Source organism: Acomys russatus, chromosome 11, assembly GCF_903995435.1.
Source record: "Acomys russatus chromosome 11, mAcoRus1.1, whole genome shotgun sequence".
Lineage (NCBI taxonomy): Eukaryota > Metazoa > Chordata > Mammalia > Rodentia > Muridae > Acomys > Acomys russatus.
Genome location: NC_067147.1, coordinates 52817763 through 52840334, shown reverse-complemented (window position 1 = coordinate 52840334; position 22572 = coordinate 52817763). Strand labels below are relative to the sequence as shown.

At 44.9% G+C, this 22572-nt stretch overlaps 1 protein-coding gene across 2 annotated transcripts in view; it reads left to right on the top strand.

Moving 5' to 3' along the window:
- The first annotated feature begins 12214 nt into the window (after positions 1-12214).
- The window catches only part of LOC127195719 (solute carrier family 5 member 4A-like), a 36837-nt gene continuing 26479 nt past the window's right edge, over positions 12215-22572 (top strand). The window contains exons 1-5 of one of the 2 annotated variants that reach the window (XM_051153248.1): positions 12215-12349; positions 12993-13064; positions 14672-14776; positions 16606-16665; positions 19612-19716. In XM_051153248.1, coding sequence (XP_051009205.1) covers positions 12215-12349; positions 12993-13064; positions 14672-14776; positions 16606-16665; positions 19612-19716 — 477 coding nt within the window. The remainder of the gene's footprint in view (positions 12350-12992; positions 13065-14671; positions 14777-16605; positions 16666-19611; positions 19717-22572) is intronic. The other variant, XM_051153250.1, reaches the window with a different exon arrangement.

Below are 22572 nucleotides of genomic sequence, written 5' to 3'. Positions count from 1 at the left end.
CTTGCGAGCTAGGGGGCCCTCCGATGGGAACAGGAGACAATGCCGTACCCACTTGCCTTTTGCTAACAATGTAATTGGAAGTTACAAAACTTTTGGATCCTATTATGGTCACCTATCTTCCAACATGGGATGATTACCAGCAATTGTTACAGGTCCTGTTCACGACCTGAAGAAAGAGACCGTATTCTGAAGGCAGCTCAGAAATTAATCCCGGGGGCCAACGGAGTACCCACCCAGGTCCAGGCTGAAATTGATGCGGCTTTTCCCTTGAGTCGCCCCGACTGGGACGCTAAGGAAGCAGGAAGTAAGGAGGGGCTCTGGGTCTACCACCAGGTTCTTATGGGGGAGGGGCCTCCGGGAGGCCGCTAGATGGCCCCCAACATTTAAACAAAGCTAAATAGCTAGTATAGGGCAAGGGTGACATCTCGGGTGCCTTTATAAAATGATTATTGGAAGCATATCGCCCTTAACACATCTTTTGACCCCCAAGAGCATCAAACTGCTATTATAGTGGATTTTGTCAACCAGTCTGCGCCAGACATTGGTAAAATACTTCAATGACTGGACGGACTCCGAGGTAAACAATTAACTGAGTTAGCGGCAACAGCGGAAAAGGTTTACAACAATAGAGAAACTCTGGAGGAAAAAACAAAATTGGGGACTGACAAAGATCTTGCTCGCAGCCCAGGGTGATCGGCCTGACACTGAGAAACAGAAGAATCTGGCATACAGGAGAGGAAAAAGTAGACCAGGCTGTATCCCCAAGAGAATCCTGGTCCCCGGGTTGAGCCTGAGACCCACCCTTCCCATGGGGAAAAAAAAAAAAATCAGTGCTGCTACTGAAAGGAAAAAGGGCACTGGAGAAATAAATGCCCCAAGAGAATTCAGGCCAATAAATCCAAGGTTCTAGAGCCAGGGGACCTTGATGACTGAGAGTTTCTGGGCTCGTGCCCCTTCCACGAGCCCTGGGTAACCCTAAAAGTGGAGGGGAAGCCAGTGGCTTTTCTGGTAGACACTGAAGCTCAGCATTCAGTTTTAAAGCAACCATTTTAGACAGAAAGACCTGAGTTGAAGGTACCACAGGCACTAAAGCGTATTCGTGGACTTGGGAGTGGGACGGGTAACCCATTCATTTATGGTTATACCAGGCTGCCCTTACCCCCTTTTGGGACGTGACCTTTTGACCAAAATGGGAGCCAGGTCATGAATGAAAGTGGCCCAACCCATGTTTTGACTCCAGCCTAAGAAGATGAATGTAAGTTGTATAGCTCACTGCCTGAAGCCCCTAATCAGGATGCCTTCTTGCAAGAATTAAAATTGACTATTCCGGAAGTGTGGGCTGAGACTAGTTCAGCTGGACTGGCCAAACACCAGCCCTCCATTATCGTGCTTCTAAAGGCAAATGCCCTCCCCATCAAAGTTAAACAATACTCCATGCCTCTGGAAGCCAAGGCACTCATTATATCCCATATTAACCATCTTTGGGGACAGGGAATCTTGGTTCCATGCCAATCAGCTTGGAGCACCTCCTGCTGTTAGTGAAAAAAAAAAAAAAAAGCCCACATTCCAACGATTACCACCCGGTACAGGACTTGAGAGAAATTAATAAACGTGTAGAAGATATTCACCCTACAGTGCCCAATCCATACACATGATTGAGCAGCCTGCCACCTGAGCGGACTGTGTACACAGTACGGGACCTTAAAGATGCTTTCTTCAGCTTGCCGCTGGCCCCAGCTAATCAGCCATTGTTTGCTTTCGAATGGCATGACTTGGAGCAGGGCTCCAGTGGACAACTGACATGGACCAGACTGCCTCAAGGATTCAAGAATTCGCCCACCATTTTTAGTGAAGCTCTACATGAAGACCTGGGTAATTATAAACGAGCACACCCTAATAGCAGTCTCTTGCAGTATGTGGATGACTTCTTAGTGGCCGCTTCAGATCTAAATGCCTGCTGACAAGCTACCGCAGACCTGTTACAAGAAATGGCCAGACTGGGTTATCGAGTATCGGCAAAGAAAGCTTAACTCTGCCGTGAAGAGGCAACCTATCTGGGGTACACTCTCAAGGGAGGACAGCGAATGTTGTCTCAAGCTCGGAAGGAGACCATTTTGAACATACTGACCCCCTCCACGAGAAGACAGGTACACAAGTTCTTGGGGGTCAGCAGGCTTCTGTAGCCTTTGGGTGCCAGGATTCACTGAAATTGTCAAACCACTCTACAAAGCCATTAGGGGGCAGGAGAACACCTTAGATTGAACACACGAAATGGATAAAGCCTTTTAGAGACTGAAGCAAGCTTTGCTAGAGGCACCAGCTCTAGCCCTGCCGGACATTTACAACCCCTTCCACCGTACACAGATGAAAATATGGGCCTAGCAAAGGGAGTGTTCTGACTCAGACCTTAGGCCCTTGGAAAAGGCCGGTGGCGTGCTTGTCTAAACACCTGGACCCAGGGGCAAAGGGCTGGCGGAGGTACCGCGTAGTAGCAGCTACTGCCCTGCTAAAGATGCGGGCAAGATTACAATGGGACAAGAACTGGTCATAACTACCCCCCACACCATCGAAGGGAACTTAAAGTCGGCCCCAGATCGATGTCTTTCAAATGTCTGGTTAGCTCATTATCAGTCTTTGCTCCTCAACCCGCCCGGCAAACGCTACGGTCTATCATCAGCACTTAACCCAGCCACCCTTCTGCCGGATCCAGACATGACTATCCAACACGACTGCTCCACGGTACTGCAACATGTTCGAAATCTCCGACCAGACCTGACTCAGGTGCCATTGCCAGACGCAGCTCGAGTTCTCTTCACCGATGGGAGTAGCTTTGTCTGAGATGGTACAAGGTATGTGGGGGCAGCAATTTTAGACTCTCAGGGAAAAATTTGGGCAGAAGCACTGACCCACAGGGACCTCAGCCCAAAAAGCTGAGCTCATTGCTATAACTAAGGCCTTGCAATTGGCCAAAGGGGACATTGTAAATATATACACTGACTGCAGATACGCTTTCGCAGAGGCGCATGTGCGTGGAGCCATTAATAAAGAAAAAAGCCTTCTCACAGCAGAGGGAAAACTGTTAAAAAAAAAAAAAAAAAGAAAAGAAAAGAAAAGAAAATTTTAGCCCTGTTAGAAGCTATATGGCTCCCCATCAAAGTTGCTATTATTCATTTCCTGGGTAATCAAAAGGGAATTTGTGCAATAGCTAAAGAAAACAGTGAGGCTGATCATGCATCAAGCTCCTCCCAAGCCTTGGTAGCCATAGTGCCACCTGAACTTCCTGCCTCACCTCAGTATGACGAGGAAGACAAAAAAAGACATAGTGCAATGTCAAGGAGTTTCTCGAAAGCACAGATGGCTCCACACTGCCAATAACTAAATCATCCTGCCTAAAGACTTTGCCCCAGCAACTTATTCACAAGGTTCACCAGAGTCCACACTTGGGTCAAAGAAAAATCAAAGGACTATTAAGAGGGGGGGGGGTGGTCAAATATAAGATTTTCCATGTAAGAAAAATGGTTGATATGTTTATCTCTCATCATCCAGTGTGCAAGGCTGTTAATGCCGCTGGCCCAAATCAGAGATTGACTGGGACTAGGGTGAGAGGCCGATGCCCAGAAGCCAACTGGGAAATAGATTACACTGAAATAAAACCAGGAATGTACGGCTATAAGTATTTGCTAGTCTTTATAGATACTTTCTCAGGGTGGGTAGAAGCCTTCCCCACAAAGAAAGAAACTGCCAGTGTAATCGCCAAGAAGATGCTGGAGGACATCGTACCCAGGTATGAACTACCTACTCTTACAGGGTCAGACAATGGACCGGCCTTCATCTCCCAGGTAGCCCAGGGACTTAAAAATACATCGGGGATAAATTGGAAACTTCATTCTGTTTATTGTCCCCAAAGCTCAGGCCAGGTAGAAAGGATGAATCGGACCCCAAAAGAGGCACTAACCAAATTAACCCTTGAAGCTGGCGGTGACTGGGTGGCCCTCCTTCCATATGCATTGTGTAAGGCTAGAAGCACCCCTTATACTTTAGGCCTTACCTCTGTTGAAATCCTCTATGGGAGACCGCCTTCCCTTCTTCCCAATCTTCAGTCAGAGATTCTTGCTGAATTTGATAGCCAGAGATTTTTTTTTTTTTTTTTTTTTTTAAGAGTCTCTTCAAGCACTACAGAGGACTCAAAAGAAACTCTGGCCTTTTATGAAAGAGATTTATGAGTCTGCCCCACCTCCACATGGCTTTGAACCAGGTGACGAGGTTTGGATCCTAGAGGCACAACCATGGGACCCTGGAGCCACGCGGGAAAGGGACTCACACACTGATCCTGACTACCCCCACTGCTGTGGAGATAGACAGAATCTGGACCTGGATACACCATTCATCCCCATATCAAGCCGGTGGGGCAAGCAACTTCCCAACAGTGGAGGCATTGTAGAGAACAAATCCCAACAGAAGACCAGAGATGCTGGATGGCCACGCCTCACCCCAGGGACCCCCTGAAGCTTCAGTTATGTTCATATTTTTTACTTCCTTTGTTCCACTTTCCCTACCCTAGCCACCTTAAACCCTCATCAACCACTCAACCTCACCTGGGTAGTGACTCATGTTGAGACTGGAGACATCCTCTTTCAGAGTTCTCAAATTACTCCAAAATGTACTTGGTTCCTGGACATTGAATTAAACACTAATGGTATTGTAGCCTGTACAGCATGAGGAGAAAACTGCAGGCTCCTTCTATGTCTGCCCACAGCATAACCTAACTAGGGATGGAAGAAAAAAGGTTGGAGGTCCAGCCGACTATTTTTGTGCCTCTTGGAACGGCGTTTCCGCAGGCCACATTTCCTAGAAGGCACCTGTCACTACAGACTTGGTCACTATGTCCCAAAAATTTGAACCCTGGAGAGGTACATATGCCAGATATGGCTGTAGGAAGGGTGAACTGATCATCATAATCAAATTTACTGAGGCTGGTAAGAAAACGAATTGGGACACTGGGAAGACTTGAGGGATAAAAGCATATCATGTGTGGACAGGGGCCATCGATGGGGAAAAGGGGGATTTTAAATTAATATCCAATTAATAAGTTGAATACCAACTCAAAAGCAAACCCTAGGCACTAACAAGAGTTTGTCTAAACCAATCCAAGACCCTTCTACAGACCCTCTCCAAGCAATGTCTGAGCCCATCTTAACACAAGAGTTAACAGCTAAACAGTCCAGGACTGTCCCCACCCTTGTCCAGGGCCCAAATCTAGATCCAGGGCCCTAAGGCTTCTAGAGGTCACCTACCACGTCTTAAATACCTCCAGGCCAGACCTTACTGAAGCTTGCTGGCTATGTCTAGGATGTTAAGCCACCCTTTAGGAAGGTGTTGATGTAACAGGAAATTATTCAAAGGTGTCAAGGGGTTCGGCCTGTAGGTGGCAACAATCAGGAAGAGAGAGGTTGACCTTGCAGGAAATTGCTAGAAAAGGTTTCTGCCTAGGAAAATCAGTTCCAAAAAAGATTCTCTCATCTCTGTAATGACACCCAGATGCCTAAAAATACTGGGTATGTTATCCTACCCGAAAATACATGGTGGGCCTGTAACTCTGGGATAGCTCCTTCTGTGCACACTGTAATCCTAAATGACACCACTGATTTCTGTGTTCTTGTCCAACTGGTGCCTAAGGTTACCTATCATCCTGGAAATGAGATTTATCCCCACCCGAGGGCAATCACTACAAGGGTAAAAAGAGAGCCTGTTACAGCCATTCTCTTGTCATCCCTTATAGGGGCTGAGGAGGTAGGAGCATTAGGGACAGGAGCTGCGGCCCTTGTACTACAAGACAAAAATTATCAATACTTAAGGCCAGCCATAGATGCAGACATAGAACAGCTGGAAAAATCCATGACTCATCTACAAGAATCACTCTCTTCCTTGGCTGAAGTAGTCCTGCAGAATAGAAGAGGCCTAGACCTCCTGTTCTTCTAACAGGGAGGTTTATGTGTAGCCCTAGGGGAGGAATGTTGTCTCTATGTGGACCACTCTGCCATAGTGAAAGAATCTATGGCTTTTGTTAGAAAAGGATTACAAGGGAAAAAAATCTCAAAGCTGGAATGAGTCTATGTTTAACCTGTCCTCTCTGGCTTACCACATCAGTCCCCACCCTCACTAGGCCTATTATCCTATTATTGCTTGCTCTCACTTGTGGCCCATATGTTATCAATACTTTAATAAGATTTATCAAAGAATGCATTTCTACGGTATAATTAATACCACATCAATTTATAGATGCATCTCAACAATTTGAGATGGGACATGTCTCAAGGGGGGAATGAAGAGAACTTCCCTAAAGACCCCAGGCCCCCCAAAAGCCCCAGTTTACTTGACTAGTCCAACTCCATCAGAGGCTTCTGGTATTTACTCTGCCTAACTAAGCCAAGGTCTTAACAATTCCAGGAAAACTACAAGTTAAGCAGTATATTATATATGTGATTTAACTTGTTTAGAAAAATAGATCTGCTACAGAATACTTTGTATATGACTCATGTTCAATTTTTACTTAGGAAAATATATGGCTTTTTAAATTTATTTTTGTTTGTTTTTTCTTTTGTTTTGTTTTCTAAGACAGGGTTTCTCTGTGACACTGAGGCCTGGATGTTCTGGATTCACTTTGTAGATGAGGCTGGCCTTGAACTCTCAGAAATCCACCTGCCTCTGCCTCTGCCTCCCAAGTGCTGAGGTTAAAAAAGTGCACCACCTGTAGGTTTCTAGGACCCTCTGGATCCTTCTACTTTGCCATTCTCCCATGCTTCTCTCATCTAGAGTCACAAGTAGAACATTATGATAGGCAGATTTGGGGCCTAGGGGTACCGCTCAAACTAAGGCACCAACCAAGGACAATACAGGCGGTAAACTTTAAACCCCTACCCAGATCTAGCCAATGGGCAGAACATTCTCCACAGTTGAGTGGAGAGTGGGATATGACTTTCTCACGTACTCTGGTGCCTCACATTTGACCATGTCCCCTGGAGGGGGAGACCTGGTGGCACTCAGAGGAAGGACAGCAGGTTACCGAGAAGAGACTTGATACCCTATGAGCATATTCAGGGGGAGGTAATCCCCCTCAGGAACAGTCATAGGGGAGGGGAATAAGGGGAAAGGGGAGGAGGGAGGGAAGAATGGGAGGACACAAGGGATGGGATAACCATTGAGATGTAACAAGAATAAATTAATAAAAAAAAAAAAATAAGTGCACCACCATGCCTAGCTAGAAAATATGTTTTAAAATAGCAAAAATGTGGATTGCCTCCATATTGGCTAATGACCTCATCAGGATGATGACCTCATCAGGATAATGACCTCATCGGGATGGAAGCAACCATGTGTCTGGCAGCCATCTTTACTAAGGTTAACAAAGAATACATGTCATGTGACTTTACTTCCACCTTGATTAGGACGACCAAGTGGTGCAAACCAACTAGGGCAGCATTCATAAAACATCATAATCTCTGTTTATCACTGTGTCTCCTTTTTAGACTAAAGAGGCAGCAATAGATCTCCAAGATATTTTGGATTAGGATGGATTTTTCTATGATTATTTTTGTTCTGAGAGTAAAAATTTTAGCTAAGGAATGACATATGTTTGCTTAATAAGATATGTTTGATAAAGAAGGTTGATAAATTCCTAAGGTTATAAATTCCTAAGGTTATAAAGGTCTACACAGATTAGCAAAAGCTGACTTAGAGATGTATGTTTAACCACTGATGTCTTTGCTAACTCTCTTCAACACCAGGTTTCTAGGAAATCTTAGATAAGGAACAACATATGTTTGATTTATGAGGCACACTTGATAAAGAAGGCCTATAAACACCTAAGGTTATAAAGATCTACTCAGATCACCAAAAGGTGACCTAGTGATATATACCTAACACCAGGCTTCTAGGAAATCTTAGATAAGGAACAACATATGTTTACGTTATGAAGCACACTTGATAAATAAGACCTATAAACTTCTAAGGTTATAAAGATCTACTCAGATTAGCAAATGCTGACCTAGTTGGTGTATGTCTATCTGAGCGTGTATGTCTTCGCTAACTGTGCTCGACACTAGGATTCTAGAAAGATCTTAGGTAAGGAACAGCGTATGCTTGATTAAGTTTATCAATTCCTAAGGTCCACTCAGGCTAACAATAACTGACTTGGGGCTAGAGAGATGGCTCAGTGGTTAAGAGCACTTGACTGTTCTTCCAGAGGGCCTGAGTCCAATTCCCAGCAACCACATGGTAGCTCACAACCATTTGTGATCTGATGCTCTCTCCTGGTGTACATGAAGATAGAAAACTCACAAACTTAAAATATGTGAACTTAAAAAAAAAACAATAACTGACTAGAAGATGTACGTCTAGTCTCTTTGTCTTTGTTAACATTGTTAAGCTTCAGATATTTGGATAAACTGAGTCATACAAGACACCTCAATATTCTATAATGGTCACTATGAAAGGATCAGGAAAATAAAGTTTCCAGTCTTTCTATGAACTGCATTTATGACTTAAAATTTTAGCTTCATGCTAAAGGATCTTCAATCAAATCTTCAATCTAAACTTTTCAAGGTTCAAACTTAACAGGGATAAAATTGTAAAATCATAAAGCTACTAATGTCTTATAAGGTGCTCAAGATAATTTAGACATGCAACTTAATGGCCGGTTACCTATAAATGATCAAATCCTTTCATGTGCTCAGAGCTGTTTATAGTCATGCTAATTACAGCTACAAAAAAAAAAAAAAAAAAAAAAAAGCTTTATTTAGTGGTCTGTATATTTTTCAAGGTTAAGCCTCAAATAATAACTGAAAACAAGTAAACTTTATTTAAAATCAAACATACTTAATATATGTTGGCCCTCAGATTTCTAAGGGATTTAAAATGTTTAACCAAACAGCTTCTCATGGAAGACAGAAATGCCAGATCCTAGAGGTGATGCTAATCCTGAGATTTGACAAAGAAAAACCAATTATACCATTTTGAGACAAATTTGGAGCATCTTTATTAAATATTAAATACTGACCAAGAGATAGACTTTGGTCTGGACCACTCCCTGAGATATCCAAGCATAGTGGCCCTGAGACTCATGTTGCAAGCAATCTCACTGGGGCCTCCAAATGTTAACTCTGAGAGTCACCAGAGAAAAAGAATTGCCCCATTTTGAACTAAATTTGGAGCATGCTTTATTAAATGCTAAGTTCTGACCAAGAGGTGGATTTTGACCAGGACCGTTCCTGTAATTTCCCAGCTGACTGTCCTCAAGTGTTGCAGATGCTTTTATGGATAAAATTCATGGGCCACCATATCTGCCCATGAGGTCTTTAAAAAAACTACAACTCCCAGAATTCCAGAAGTTACCTGGTTCCTGGTCAGGTGGGGCTTACAGGTATTGTACTGTATTGGGTATTACAGTGACCTTAAGGTTTCCTCTAAAAAAGATGATGGAACATGAATGACTCCACCTGGATTGTGATAATGTTAGCCAGTGTGCTAAGCACTGCCCCATGCTTGTCCACTGCTAGGACCCTGCCTGGACACTGCCAGGACAATGTGAACACTGTTGGGTTGACTGTCCTACTGTCAGTGCCATACCATGGTAGGTCAGTGTCTCAGTCAGTGTTCTTTTGCCATGAAGAGACACTGTGACCACAGCAACTCTTATAAAGGAAAATATTCAATGTGGGCTTGCTTACATTTTAAGAAGTTTAATCCATTGTCACTGTGGAAGGCAGTATGGCAGCATGCAGGCAGACATATTGGTGGAGACATAGATGAAAGTTAGACATCCATATGATTGGAAGACTGGGCCTGGCATGGGCTTTTGAAATCTCAAATCTCACTTCCGAGTGACCAAGCATTCAAGTCTATATGTCTATGGGGACCATTCTTATTCAAATCACTACAGCCAGTTTTCCAAATTTCTTTCTGTATGCGGTAAGAACATGGTTGCTCAAAGGTATGGTCAAGGGGAAGGTATTTTATTGCAGATATGAATACATAGTGGTGGCGCACGCCTTTAATCCCAGAATTTGGGAAGCAGAGGCAGCCAGATCTCTGTGAGTTAGAGGCCAGCCTGGTCTAAAAAGCAAGACCGGGAAAGCTAAGGCTACACAGAGAAACCCTGGCTCGAAAACCAAAACCAAAACAGACAAACAAAAAGATCACAGATAGAAGCATATGGACACATTCAAAGCAGAGAGAGCATGCAGTAAACTAAACATGGTCAAGACACTGAACCAGGCCATGAGAGAAAAGGGGGGATGAGGGAGAGAGGAAGGGAAAAGAGAAGCAAAGAGGAGAGTGTGAAGAGAGCAAAGACAGGGCCTGGCCAAAAGGGCAGGGTTATATGGGCATGGGGAGCTGACAGAAGGGAAGCCCATGGGAAGATTAGAGTAGGGCCAGGGAGAAAGAGCTGAGAAGAGAGGAAAGAGAAGAAGTTCTGAGTGAGCCTGGAGGCTGGCATGAACTTTGGTATGCTAACAGGCACCAGAGGTAGCCATTTGTCCTGCGTTTCTTTTGGACTGACACCTACTACACAGGAAAATCTCTGAGACCTTCTGGGTCTGGCAGATGAATGCTGGTGCTGTTTTGGGTAGCAACTGAAGATCCAGTGCTGTCCTGTGTGACAGCTGAGGACCGAAGACCTCTGCCTCAACAAAACCATCAAGGAGCCTAGGGTAGCCACCCAGGTGGAAGGGACGTCTCTGTTGTTTTATTTGATGTAGGGGCCATTTGGATTGTATTTCCTGCTTAAACTTATCTTTATCATGTCTCTGTGGGTGTTGATGGCCAGATACAGATTTCTCCGTTAACTAACAGCGAGCAGCCAGCACTCTTTTGTCTTCCTGTCTTGATGCCTCTCTCTTGCTCCTCTCGCAGTCATCTCATCCTCTTCTCCTGCTCCCTGGCCCCTTTCTTCTCATGGCCACATCCATTCTGTTGGCCATGATCAATGACTACTTTCTTTCTCTGCTCTTCTAGATGCTTCTGACTATCCCCTCCCTCATATCTACAATAAAAGCCTTCTCCTCAACCATACCTGGACAGTCATGAGCTCAGTTTATATAGTACCCACCAATGATTAAAATTGCCTTAATTTCTGATTTTCTTTGTCCTGTAAAACTACACACATATACGTATATGTATATATACAAATATGCGTGTATATATACATATATGTGTGTGTATGTGTATATCGATATATGTATCATGTGAAACTACCTCCATGTTGGAAAATGGAATTTGGGGTAACCTACATCTACATTCCTGGTTCTTGGTCACTCAGAACGCTTTCTCCACATTTTCATGCCCATGTTTTTCAAAGAAGAGACTCTCTTCCAGTAGGTGTCTTGGTCTTCTGGTTTTTACAATCTTTCTACCATGCCCCCTTCCACAATGTCTTATGAGCCTTAAGTGCAGGGGTTGTGATGTAAATACAGTAGTTAATAATTGGGAGAAGACACTCCACGGTCAGTTGATCTATGCATTGTGACCGGTTCTGACTTTCTGCAATGAACTCTGGAGGAGGATGCTCTGACGTCATACTCCTAATGCCAAGCAGGTGTCTACAGTGTAGCCTGGATCCTGAGCCATGAGGACCACCGGCACATGGCTGCAGGTTCATTCACTCTTCAAAAGCCCTGCCTCTCTCCCTATACAGCCTCGCCCACACCCTTCTGCACGTGGGTCAGGTGGCGTGGCTTGCCCTTTCTGCACAGGCTGCGGGGGTCTTGATGCGGCCAACGCCTTAGTCCACCTGTTCTGAGTGAGCTCAGTTTCAAGGGGCAGGAGTTAGCCAGGAGTTCCATCCGTCTGACGAGGAGCCTCCACCGTCCATCCCACCTGACTTTGTCCTGCCCTCCTCACTTCTCCATTGCCTTACCTCCCTTTGCGTGGCCTCGTGCTGGCCAAATGTCTTAATTACCTTTTCCCTTGCGCTTGGCACATCACTCCATCTTCGGCACTCATGCCCAGCGCTGGGTTCTCTCCTTGGTTTTCCAGTTCCACCGAGGCTGGCACTCGTCACTGTAAGGTGAGCGCCTGAGTGTGCAGGAGAGGGTTAAAGGTCTCCTGTGGACAGATACGGCCTTGTTTCCCACCTACCTGGGGCTGATCATTAACTTATTACTTATATATAAAGACCTGTCAGTGCTGGCAACGGGGACAGCGCTGCCTTACAGCCATGGCCACCACAGCAAGTGCCATTGCCAGCACTGAGGGTTCAGAGTTGTCTTCATTGTCACAGAACATCAATAATGCTGCTGACATCTCTGTCATTGTCATCTATTTTGTGGTGGTGATGGCTGTTGGAGTGTGGGTATGTGGGCGCTCAGTGGGATTTCTGGGTGGACACTAAGAGTGCAGAGGAGAACATGTCACGTTGATGTGTGATTTCCAAGTATCATTGTCATTCTGCCTGCATAACCGGCTTGTGTGTGTAGGAATAGTGCTTGCAAGACCATCATTTGAGCACAGCTAGGGCTGGGTGTTTGCTCTTCCTGGCATGCCCACAACCTGTCATCAAAAAAGGAATTGCTGCTTCTGTTATCTCATTTAATTACTTCCATTTGCTGTTTACTCACTTTCTCACTGAGTGAGAAATTTAGACCATTTGTATTCTGTAATTCTCTCTTTTTAGTATCAAGTTTGAGGCTAAATATTTTTCTTCCAAAGACAGCTTTCAAGACACATACCATGATTTCATGAGCTAAAATAAATACCAGGTTTTCAAGTATAATTTCTTGAAGTCCTCAGCTGAGCCATTATAAAACCATGATTTGTATGTTCCTCAAAACCTGACGCTGTGTCATTCTATATAAAAAGGCATGTCTCTGGGGGGAGTGCAGAAATATCTGTCAGCCTGCTGAGTGGAACAGCTGGGGTGTGTAGGGGTGGGAGAGTCTCCTTGCTCTTGGATGCACCTGTGGTTTCTAACCTTCCATGGTTTCCTTTCTGCTCAGGCAATGGTGAAGACGAACCGGAGCACTGTTGGAGGCTTCTTCCTGGCGGGTCGAGCTATGACTTGGTGGCCAGTAAGTGGATCCAAGGTTTCTGGAGATGTGCAGTGACTGACAAGTCATGGTGGTGGCACTTGCTTCTCTCTCTCTCTCTCTCTCTCTCTCTCTCTCTCTCTCTCTCTCTCTCTCTCTCTCTCTCTCTCACACACACACACACACACACACACACACACACGAGTGGGACTTGGGGTTCCAGAAAGACTCTACCATATAATCTATTGAAAAAGCTTTAGTCTGGCCCAGGACATCTACCGCTTCAGTTCTATTACACTAGTTCTCATGAAAAACCTCCTTAGCATTTATTAGCTCCCTGAATTTCTCTTCTGCTCCCAACTGTGAGCGAATCCTGCTCCTCTCTGGGAGATGACCTTCTGGGACCACCCACATCGGTATCATCTCCCTCCCTGATCACCCAAGTCCTGCCTTGAGCATCATGTTCTTCTGTTCTGCACGCTTACTGACTGCAGCTGTGTTCACAGTGATGACGTTTACAATGATTCTCTTGGACCATTGTCCACCAGTATTTTCTTTCTGAGTTTTGGTGTATAGCTTCCTCAGCCAGTTTTTTTTTTTTTTTTTTTTTTTTTTTTTCTTTTTGCAGAAGAGGCAGCATGTTCCGAGATCATTTCAGGGTTAGGTTCGGGATAGAGTAAGTGCTTAGAATACACTCCTTTCAACAGATATTCTGCCTTATTTAGATAACATAAAACTATCTGGTGAGGAAGGTAGGAACATATTTCCTTGGGTTACACAATCATCTAGGTGCTGCCTTCCTGCTACTCTTCTTGTGAAACATGTGATTCTCAACTAATCCTAGTCACAATCCAGCTCCGCCCCTTCCTGACCCCAAACACTGCATACAAAGAGTGAATGTGAAGGATGCAGAACAGAGGCGAAGATGGTGCCACAGGACCCCATGTTCCAGTTTGGTTCCCAGGGCCAGTGCTGGTCTCTGACCAATGGGGGGCGCTCTCTTTAAAGTCTCCAAACTTTAAAGACACAGAGCAGTGTGTGGAAAGGAGAACTAATGAGAGTGGGGCTATTCCTGTGAGGAGAGAAATCCCCTCTGAGGAAACTTTGGAGTCTGTCACCAACTCAAGAGTCAAGTGCTGGCAGGAGATCTGCAAGTTTGGGCTCCACTCACAACACATACAGGGAAACAGCCATGTTCCCCTAAGATGGGCTCAGCAGGTCTTTCTGTTAAAGGCCTAATTGTTAAGTATCTGGTGCTTTAGAGGTTGGAGTCTCTTATGCACACACACAATGTGCCTCCAACATATGCACCTGTAGTCGGTATGCTGTGGCATATGAAACTGATGGCTGTGGTTCCTGTACAAGAGGATGGGATGCTGAATTTTAAATTCCACATAGTCCCAAATTTATACATCTTACTCTTCACATTAAAAATAAATTTTTTTTATTAAACTATTCACAGTATAGGAAGTGTTCTTGGCTCACAGACCACAGAAGAGCTGGTAACCGGCTAGCGTTTGTCCATGCACGATTACTTGTTGCTTTTGCTCCCAGAAGCAGCGACTGAAACATCTCGACACCTTCCTGTTTCCTAGCGCTCTTGTTTGAGGCTTCTGAACCGAGCTTTAGTCTGATCCCTTGCCTTGCAGATGGGCGCCTCTCTGTTTGCCAGCAACATTGGCAGTGGCCACTTCGTGGGCCTGGCTGGCACAGGTGCAGCCTCAGGAATCGCCGTTACCGCATTTGAATCCCACGTAAGTGACAGCAAATTCTTTTTCACTTTAAGTCAAATCCATGCCTCTGTATTTTCAACAAAACTTATCTCGGGGTTCCCTGGGTATGTCAAATGTGCTCCTTTTGTTCTCCTTCTTATTTTCCTTTCAAGGAGTCCACTCTTTGTAGCCTCGTTCTTTCCCTAGGCGGTTCTTCCTTCCAGAGTGTCACTTTTGTGCAATCCAAGCACAAAGAGGAGTGAGTGACACATGACATGTTGGAAGGGGAACAGAGGAATGGAATTGACTGGACTACAGCATGCATGTAGGCAATCCTCAGGAACCACTTTTGAAAGAGAGATCACACAGGAGGCCCACCCATCACAGACAAGAGTAGGGGTTGTTGGCATGTACCGTGAGGTTTTACAGATGCTTGGGCCAGGATGAGTAGGAACTCCAGTGAGCTCTGACTAGGCAATGGCAGTGTGGTAAGGAATAAATGTTTTCAAAGATGGCGCATCAAGCCTATGAGATCTCATGACTGACCTCCTAACTGTTCCATTGCCATCTTACAGAAAGCTCTATCCGTTAACTAGACCCAGGTTCTTAAGATTGGAGATCATGTCTTCTCTCCACACACACCACTCTAGCACACAGCTGGGCGTGTGGTGAGGGTGTCATATACAGCTCATGAGTGTTGTTTGAAAGAAGGAAAATCCCAAAGATTCAATTTTACCAATAGGGACTCAAGAGCCAGATGCTGGGGTGAAAGACTGCTAGCTCAGAGAGGCAGAGAAAGCACCCGGTTGACTTTCCTACTCAACCTACATGCCAGATGGAAAAAAATTTCTCCACATAGTCTTGCAAACCCTTCAACTCAATGTCCCTCCTTTCTGTTTACAACTGGTCAGCTGGTCCCTCTATCTGACTGTTGACCTGTGGCTAATTTTATTTAATCCTGTGTACAGGAAGCTCATGGATTGAAGATGTGTGTTAGGGCTGAGCCACACCACAAGTTCATGTGGAGGTCAGAACCACTCTTTTCATGATTCTGTCAGGTGGACTCAGGAAGTAACCTTGGGCCACTTACAAGAGCCTCTGCCTTTTCAAGGCTAAAGGTTGTTTTGTTTTGTTTTTCCTACTTTTACCTCACAAATATCAGAACATACCCAGACTTTGGGCAGTTAAGCCTTGTGGAGTAGGATATTTTTTTTTTTTTTTGATAGTGCCATAAACCATACAATGAAGACTGCCTCCATAGGCATGAAGAAAATGAACTATAACCCAATGAATACACTATTAGGTTGCAGACATCTAAGTTTTATTTATTTATTTGCTTGTTTGTTTATTTATTTTAGCTTTTGATGTTGAATTTCTTTATCCGGATGAAGCTCAGATCCTTCCTGCCCTTGACATGACAATGATAACTCTGCTGGTCATTTACCTGCCTCACTAGCTGTGGGAGAGTGTCAGTGCCGTGTGCAGATGCCATCAAATCTGCACTTTAATTCTGTGCTATATCGATAGCTCTACTAGATTTGGCAAGTCTTAAAGAGAACTGGGGGTGCTCTTCCCTTTCCAAAGGGCACTTTTCTCATTGCTTTGACACACATCTATGATTCTCCAATTTAAGTTCAATGCTTTGACAGAGGTTCTAGAATATTTTTATTTTAGTCCAGCTCAACTCAAAACTCCTTATCTTGTGCTTGCCAAATATCAGATATTATATTGTGTAAATACTGTGTTAGACAGGAGCTAAGAGAAGTGGTTGTTTGTTGTTTGTTTGTCTTGAGATTCAGAGGTCAGAGGTCATAACAGAAGGCCACAGGCCAAACTCTCTTTAACTTAATGTTGCTCTTGGTTTGTTACAGTCGTTTCTCTTGCTGCTGATTCTGGGGTGGTTTTTTGTCCCCATCTACATCAAGGCAGGGGTGAGTACGTGACGCAGCTGTCACACAGTTATCAGCCTACTTGGTCTCCATGTTAAATATTCAAACCTGGCTGTACTAATGCTAATAACATACAGAAGGAAAAATATCAAATCGCTTGCCCACAGGGTCTCCCAATATAGAATGTGTTTGTCACTGGGTAAATTTAGTGGTGGCCCTGCCTAATGATCACTATGATAAATGTAAGCCTGAGCAGGGAGCAAAGCTGGAGTCACAGGCATGTTTCAAGAGAAATGGTGACCTGGCTTAAGTCTTAGGGGATATGGCTGGCTTCTTCAGGTAGAAAGACTGATGGAATCCATATATGGAAGCTGAAAATCTTCCTTGTTGGAGTATTTGGAGGTCAGTTAAAATTAAAGCTAAAATGGCGAGTTCTGTGGGAGAAGAGTAGGGAGAAGTGGACGTGTCCGTAGGCACAGTGGGGTTCAGTTATGAAGGTCTCATGTGCATCCTTACCTGGGAAGAGGAATGAGGGCGATGGAAGAGGGGATGGGACAGAGAAAGCAGGAGAGGGAGACGGTCAGAGGATGCTATGTACACGGGCAGAACTGTCACAGCGATGGAAGAGGGGATGGGACAGAGAAAGCAGGAGAGGAAGACAGTCAGAGGATGCTATGTACATGGGCAAAACTGTCACAGTGAATGCACCGCTTCATATAAGGAAAATGTGCTGATAAGAACGCAGTGATAGAGAGCCTGGAGAGAGATGGAGCAATTGTTAAGAGCACTGGCTGCTCCTGCAGAGAGCCCAGATTTGATTCTCCACACCCACAAGGTGACTACAACTATCTGTAACTCCAGTCCCAGTGACACCAACACTCTTTTCTAACCCCCTCAGGCACTGCACACATAGAGTACACAGACAGGAATGTAGGCAAAGACTCATACACACATAAAGTAAAAAATACAGTGAAATGAAGTTAATATATACTTAGTATAATGGCAACAAATTGTAAATGATTTTCTATTTTAAAAAGGTGTTCTAGGGTAAGAGAGATGTCTCAGTAAGTGAAGGCACTTGCTCCAAGCCTGACCACCTGAGTTCAGTCCCAAGGACCCGTGTGGCAGGACAGAAGCAACCCTGCAAGCTGATTCTGACTTAGACACACACACATTCTCTCTCTCTCTCTCTCTCTCTCTCTCTCCCTCTCTCTCTCTCTCTCTCTCTCTCCCCCCTCTCTCTCTCTGTCTCTCTCTCTCTCTGTCTCTCTCTCTCTCTCTCTCTCTCTCTCCATATATGTGTATGTGTATATATATATATATATGCACATAGAAAAATAGTTAGATACATTTAATAAAATTTGAAGTGTTCTATCTCCTCTTAGAAATGGGAGGTGAAGGGCATTCAAGGATTCAGTGATCATTATCAATATTCCTATTTTATGAAGTTTCACTTGGGCATCTGGTTGGACAATGGACTTGATCAAAAGTCCACACAATCTGGGGCTGGGAAGATAATGAAGTGCTGGCCATGCAAACAGGGGAACGTGAGTTTGATCCACGGCACTGATGTTAAATGCTGGGCATGGTAGTGTGAGCTTGTAATCTAGTACTGAGGAAGCAGACATGGCAGATGCCTCGGACTTCCTATATGGATAGTCTAGCCTAATCACCAAGTTCGAGGCTGGTAAGATGCCCTTCCTCAAAAAGACAAGGTGGATGGTTCCTCAGGGATGAAACCCATAGCTGTCCTTTGGCTTACACACACACACACACACACACACACACACACACACACACACACACGTGTGCACGCGCTCATAAAGCCTTGGCTAGGAATGGTAGCACATGCCTATAATAGCAGAACTTAGGAGGCATGGGCAGAAAGACCGGGAGTTCACTATCCTCTTTGGCTGGCTACACATCAAGTTTGAGGCTAGCCTGGGCTACATGAGACCATGCTTCAAAAATAATGACTAAAAGTTCATACAATCCCTTGTGAGGCTCAAGGAAGGAAACAGGGAGAAGGGAAGCCATGTCTTGGTTACTTGTGGCGTGGTAGTTAGCAGATTAGAAGTAAAGGCAGCATGAATAATTTCAGGCTTAAAATTGGGGCCAGAATGCATGGTTCCTCCATTAACGGAGCAAGAATGACAGAGGGGAGCTGAATCAACAGTTTGTGTGTGCCTGCATATGTGTGTATGTGTGCACATGTGTGTGAGTATGCACACACGTACGTGTGTGTGTGTGTTGTGTTCTCTGTGTGTGTATCCTGTAGTACACATGTGAAGAGATGAGCAGGTTGGTCAGGAGGGAGATCTGTGTGAGATCCAACATGGGCACCCAGCTCTCTGGAAACATGGTTTGGGAGCCTTGTGTGGCTCTGAGGATGCGCAGTGAAAAACCAAGTGGCCAGGTAAACTTTCTTCAGGATGGTTGTCTGAAAGCTTACACTGGATGAGGAGCCCCTCCCGTGCACAGCCACAGGCAGTGGCCATTTTGTCTGTCCCCGATATCCCTGTTGAAAGAAGGCGTCCTTGGTTCCAGAGCTCCTGCCCCAGAACACATGTGTGGATTGTGCTGTAGCCTGCCATCTCTTCAGGGCTCTCAGATGACAGCCAAATATTTTTGCTATACTCCAGCATTCTAGTAAAAATAATGAATATTGCTTGTTGCGTGTCATCCGCTGAGTGATGCGGCAGGTTCTTTATCTGTACTTTTGTGCTACCCTTCTACTTTAGGAAAAGGGAAATTCAGAGACTGTCGTTTGCTAACAGTCACGTGTGTGGTAAACAGCAGAGCCTGGAAGAGACTGTCATTCTGCCTCCAGTGCCTGAGTTCATCCCAGAATCGTCACTCTGCCAAGGAACTGTGTCTTTCCTGCGTCTGTACCCTCCTGATGTCACACACGGTGTGCAACTGCAAATCTCACATCATCTCAATGCACTAGGCTCGGAGGTGAATCCCCGTTGCTGTCTCTCTCTGCAGGTGACGACCATGCCAGAATATCTCAGGAAGCGGTTTGGTGGGAAGAGACTCCAGATCTATCTCTCCGTCCTCTCCCTCTTCACCTGTGTGGCGTTGTCAATCTCGGTGAGTTCCCCGCCTCCTGGCTATGGAGAGTCCACAGTTGGCTTGTTGGGGCCAGCTGCTAGAATCAGAGACTGGTGTGCATCGACTGCTGATCACTCTAGCAGGGTCAAAACATCCAGACGCTTTAACCTGCCTGGGTGGAAAAATGCTGGGGCTATCCCAAGCCTATGCCTAGAGCACCGGACACTGCATCATCAGAAGCACAAGAATGTATGCATATCTATCCCTGAGAGCAATCTATGTGGGGAAAAAGCAGGTGTGGCCAAAGAGCAAATGTCAGTCATGATAGTAATAATGTCTGTTCCCTACAGGAGCCTCTTGCTTCTGCCTTGCCCACTGCACACTCATTTTCTTATGTTCCCTCGGAATCAAATCCCGCATCTTTCTTTACAGTTTGGTTGTCAAACACTTGATCCAGAAGGGACGTGCTTTGTATCATTAAACTCACTTGAGTTTGCCTTATCAAAGGCTGCCCTTGTAAAACTGTATCATAAATGCAGAGCTAAAGTGATAATTTCCTGGAAATCATCTCTGATTTGAACTTTGGGCAGCACGTGCAGAAAGAAGGAGTGCCTTGTTTATCCTTACGTATCAATGTCCAATAAAACACCTGGGGTCACAGCCCGGGCACAGGTGTCAGTGCGAGGAGAGAACAGTTGCTTTCCCCGTTAGGCTGTCACTGTCATGAGAAAACCAGCTGCTGGCCTAGATGCTGCAGGCTTCCCTCAGCCTTGCACACACTTTTACCCTTTACTGAGCCGAGAGCGACATGAACAGAAGCCACCACACTCCAAGAGACAAGAGTGCCTACATTAATGCATGGCTACTTTTGAAGACATAAACACAGCCAGGGAAGGTGTCAGTACCTGCCAGGGGGAATTGCAAATGGCCTTTCCTTTACCCAGTCCCTGAGGCTGGACCCTTAGTAGAAGCAGAAGAGCCTGCAGGGGCCTCGTGCTTCTGCCTTGTCCACTGCACAGTAACTTTCTTGGTGCCAGAGACACTGTGTTCGCATGTTCTCTGAGTGGGCGGGACTTGCTAATCTCCCAGGTCCTCTCTGACATCTACAGCTTTATGATTCCAAAAATCGTGAATGTGTGCCACAACAGAGGGGTGGCAGTTAGATGCTCCCTCGAGGAAATTGGCCTTTGGAGTGCAGGGTTCTGGGTGGTAAATGAGAAGTGGGATGCAGGTAAGCTGAATGGGGTACACGGAATTCGTGCGCAGGTGTTTCCATGTGTGTCTGTGATCGGCTGGTGGCGCAGCAGATGTCCTCTTACGCCTACAAGGTTATGCCTGGAGTGACGCTAATGAGGGTTACCTGAGACATGTTTGTTTATATACACTAATGTCCTGATAGCCAATTCTATCCTGGCTACTCCTTAAACAAATCATTATAAGAACTTAAGATGGAAGAGTTTTCAGAATCTCACCTGGCAGGATTGAGAAAAGATGGAGCCCAGGTTCTCAACCCCAATAACATGTGATGGAGGCTCATTAGTGGGCACGGCGTCCTGGAATCCCCAAGGACTTCAGTTCACAGTCCCTAAAATGCTGCTGTTCTTCTGTAAAACCACAAAGCTGGGAAATCAACATATCTACAAGCTGCTATTTTATTGAGATATTAAAATGGTCCCTTTTAGCAAAAGAAAATCCTGTGTCATTAAAATTCCTCTTTATTAGAAATATTTCTTTTTTCCTTTGTTTTTCCTTTCTCTTGAGACTTTTTTACTACTACATTTTTAACTTCTCACCCACCCACCAAGAATATCTCAGATTCTTGGCCACTCAAGTAATGTCATTTATGGATTCCATCTCATGGAGTGGCCCTTAATCCCGACCTGATAGTGGTTGGTTACTCACACAACTTTGGTGCCACTACTACACCAGCGTATCTTGCAAAGCAGGTCACAGGGTTTGCAGCTGGGTGGGTGTTTACATTTCTTCTCTGGTAGTGTGCAGAGTACCTTCCAGTGCTATCAACACTATCGAAGGGGGGTGAAGGCTCTAGGTAGGCACCAGATCAGCGTCTCTGTGTTCAGTGGGTTATACAGATGTTGTCTTCAGCAATAAGGCCTCACCATCAGTTTGTGGAGACCAAGCAGTACTTCTGGCAATAGTTGTTTAGGGTTTCCATGTGGCATGTTTGCCTAACAACTCAATTAGCTGTAACCTGTTCCTGGAACTAGAGGTTTCACTTGATGGAAAGAGATGTTTAATTGGGGCTTTGTCTTTTTCGTTATTTGGTGAGTCCAGTTTGGATATCTTTCATACATGTGTATATTTTAAGAAGCTTCTGTTGTAGATTTCCACATGACCTCTCAAGCAGCTCTTATTTTCATTTGTCTTTCCCCACTTTCCCTCCCTTAGTACCATCTCCCCACCCCTTCCCAATTTGATCCTCCCACTCTAGTCTTTCCTAATCATCCATCGAAATCTGTTCTATTTTGCCTCCCTAGGGATATTCACTTCCTTCCTAGTCCCTTACTCTGTACCTAACCTCTCTGATTATACAGATTGTGGCCTGCTGATTGAAGACTTAACAGCTGTCATCCACACAGGAGTGAATACACACCATTTTTCTATTTTGGGGTCTGGGTTACCTCATTCAGGATGATTTTTTTTTTTTTTTTTTTTTTTTTTTTTGTAGCTTCATCCACTTATCTGCAAATCCCTGATTTCATTTTTTTAATGGCTGAGGAATATATTCCATTTTGTGAATGTACCACATTTCATCTGTTGATGGTCATCTAGTTTGTGCAGCCACAAACATGGCTGAGCAAGTGTCTCTGTGGTAGGCTGCAGAGTCCTTTGAGTATATGCCTAAGAGTGGTATAGCTAGGCCTTAAAGTAGAT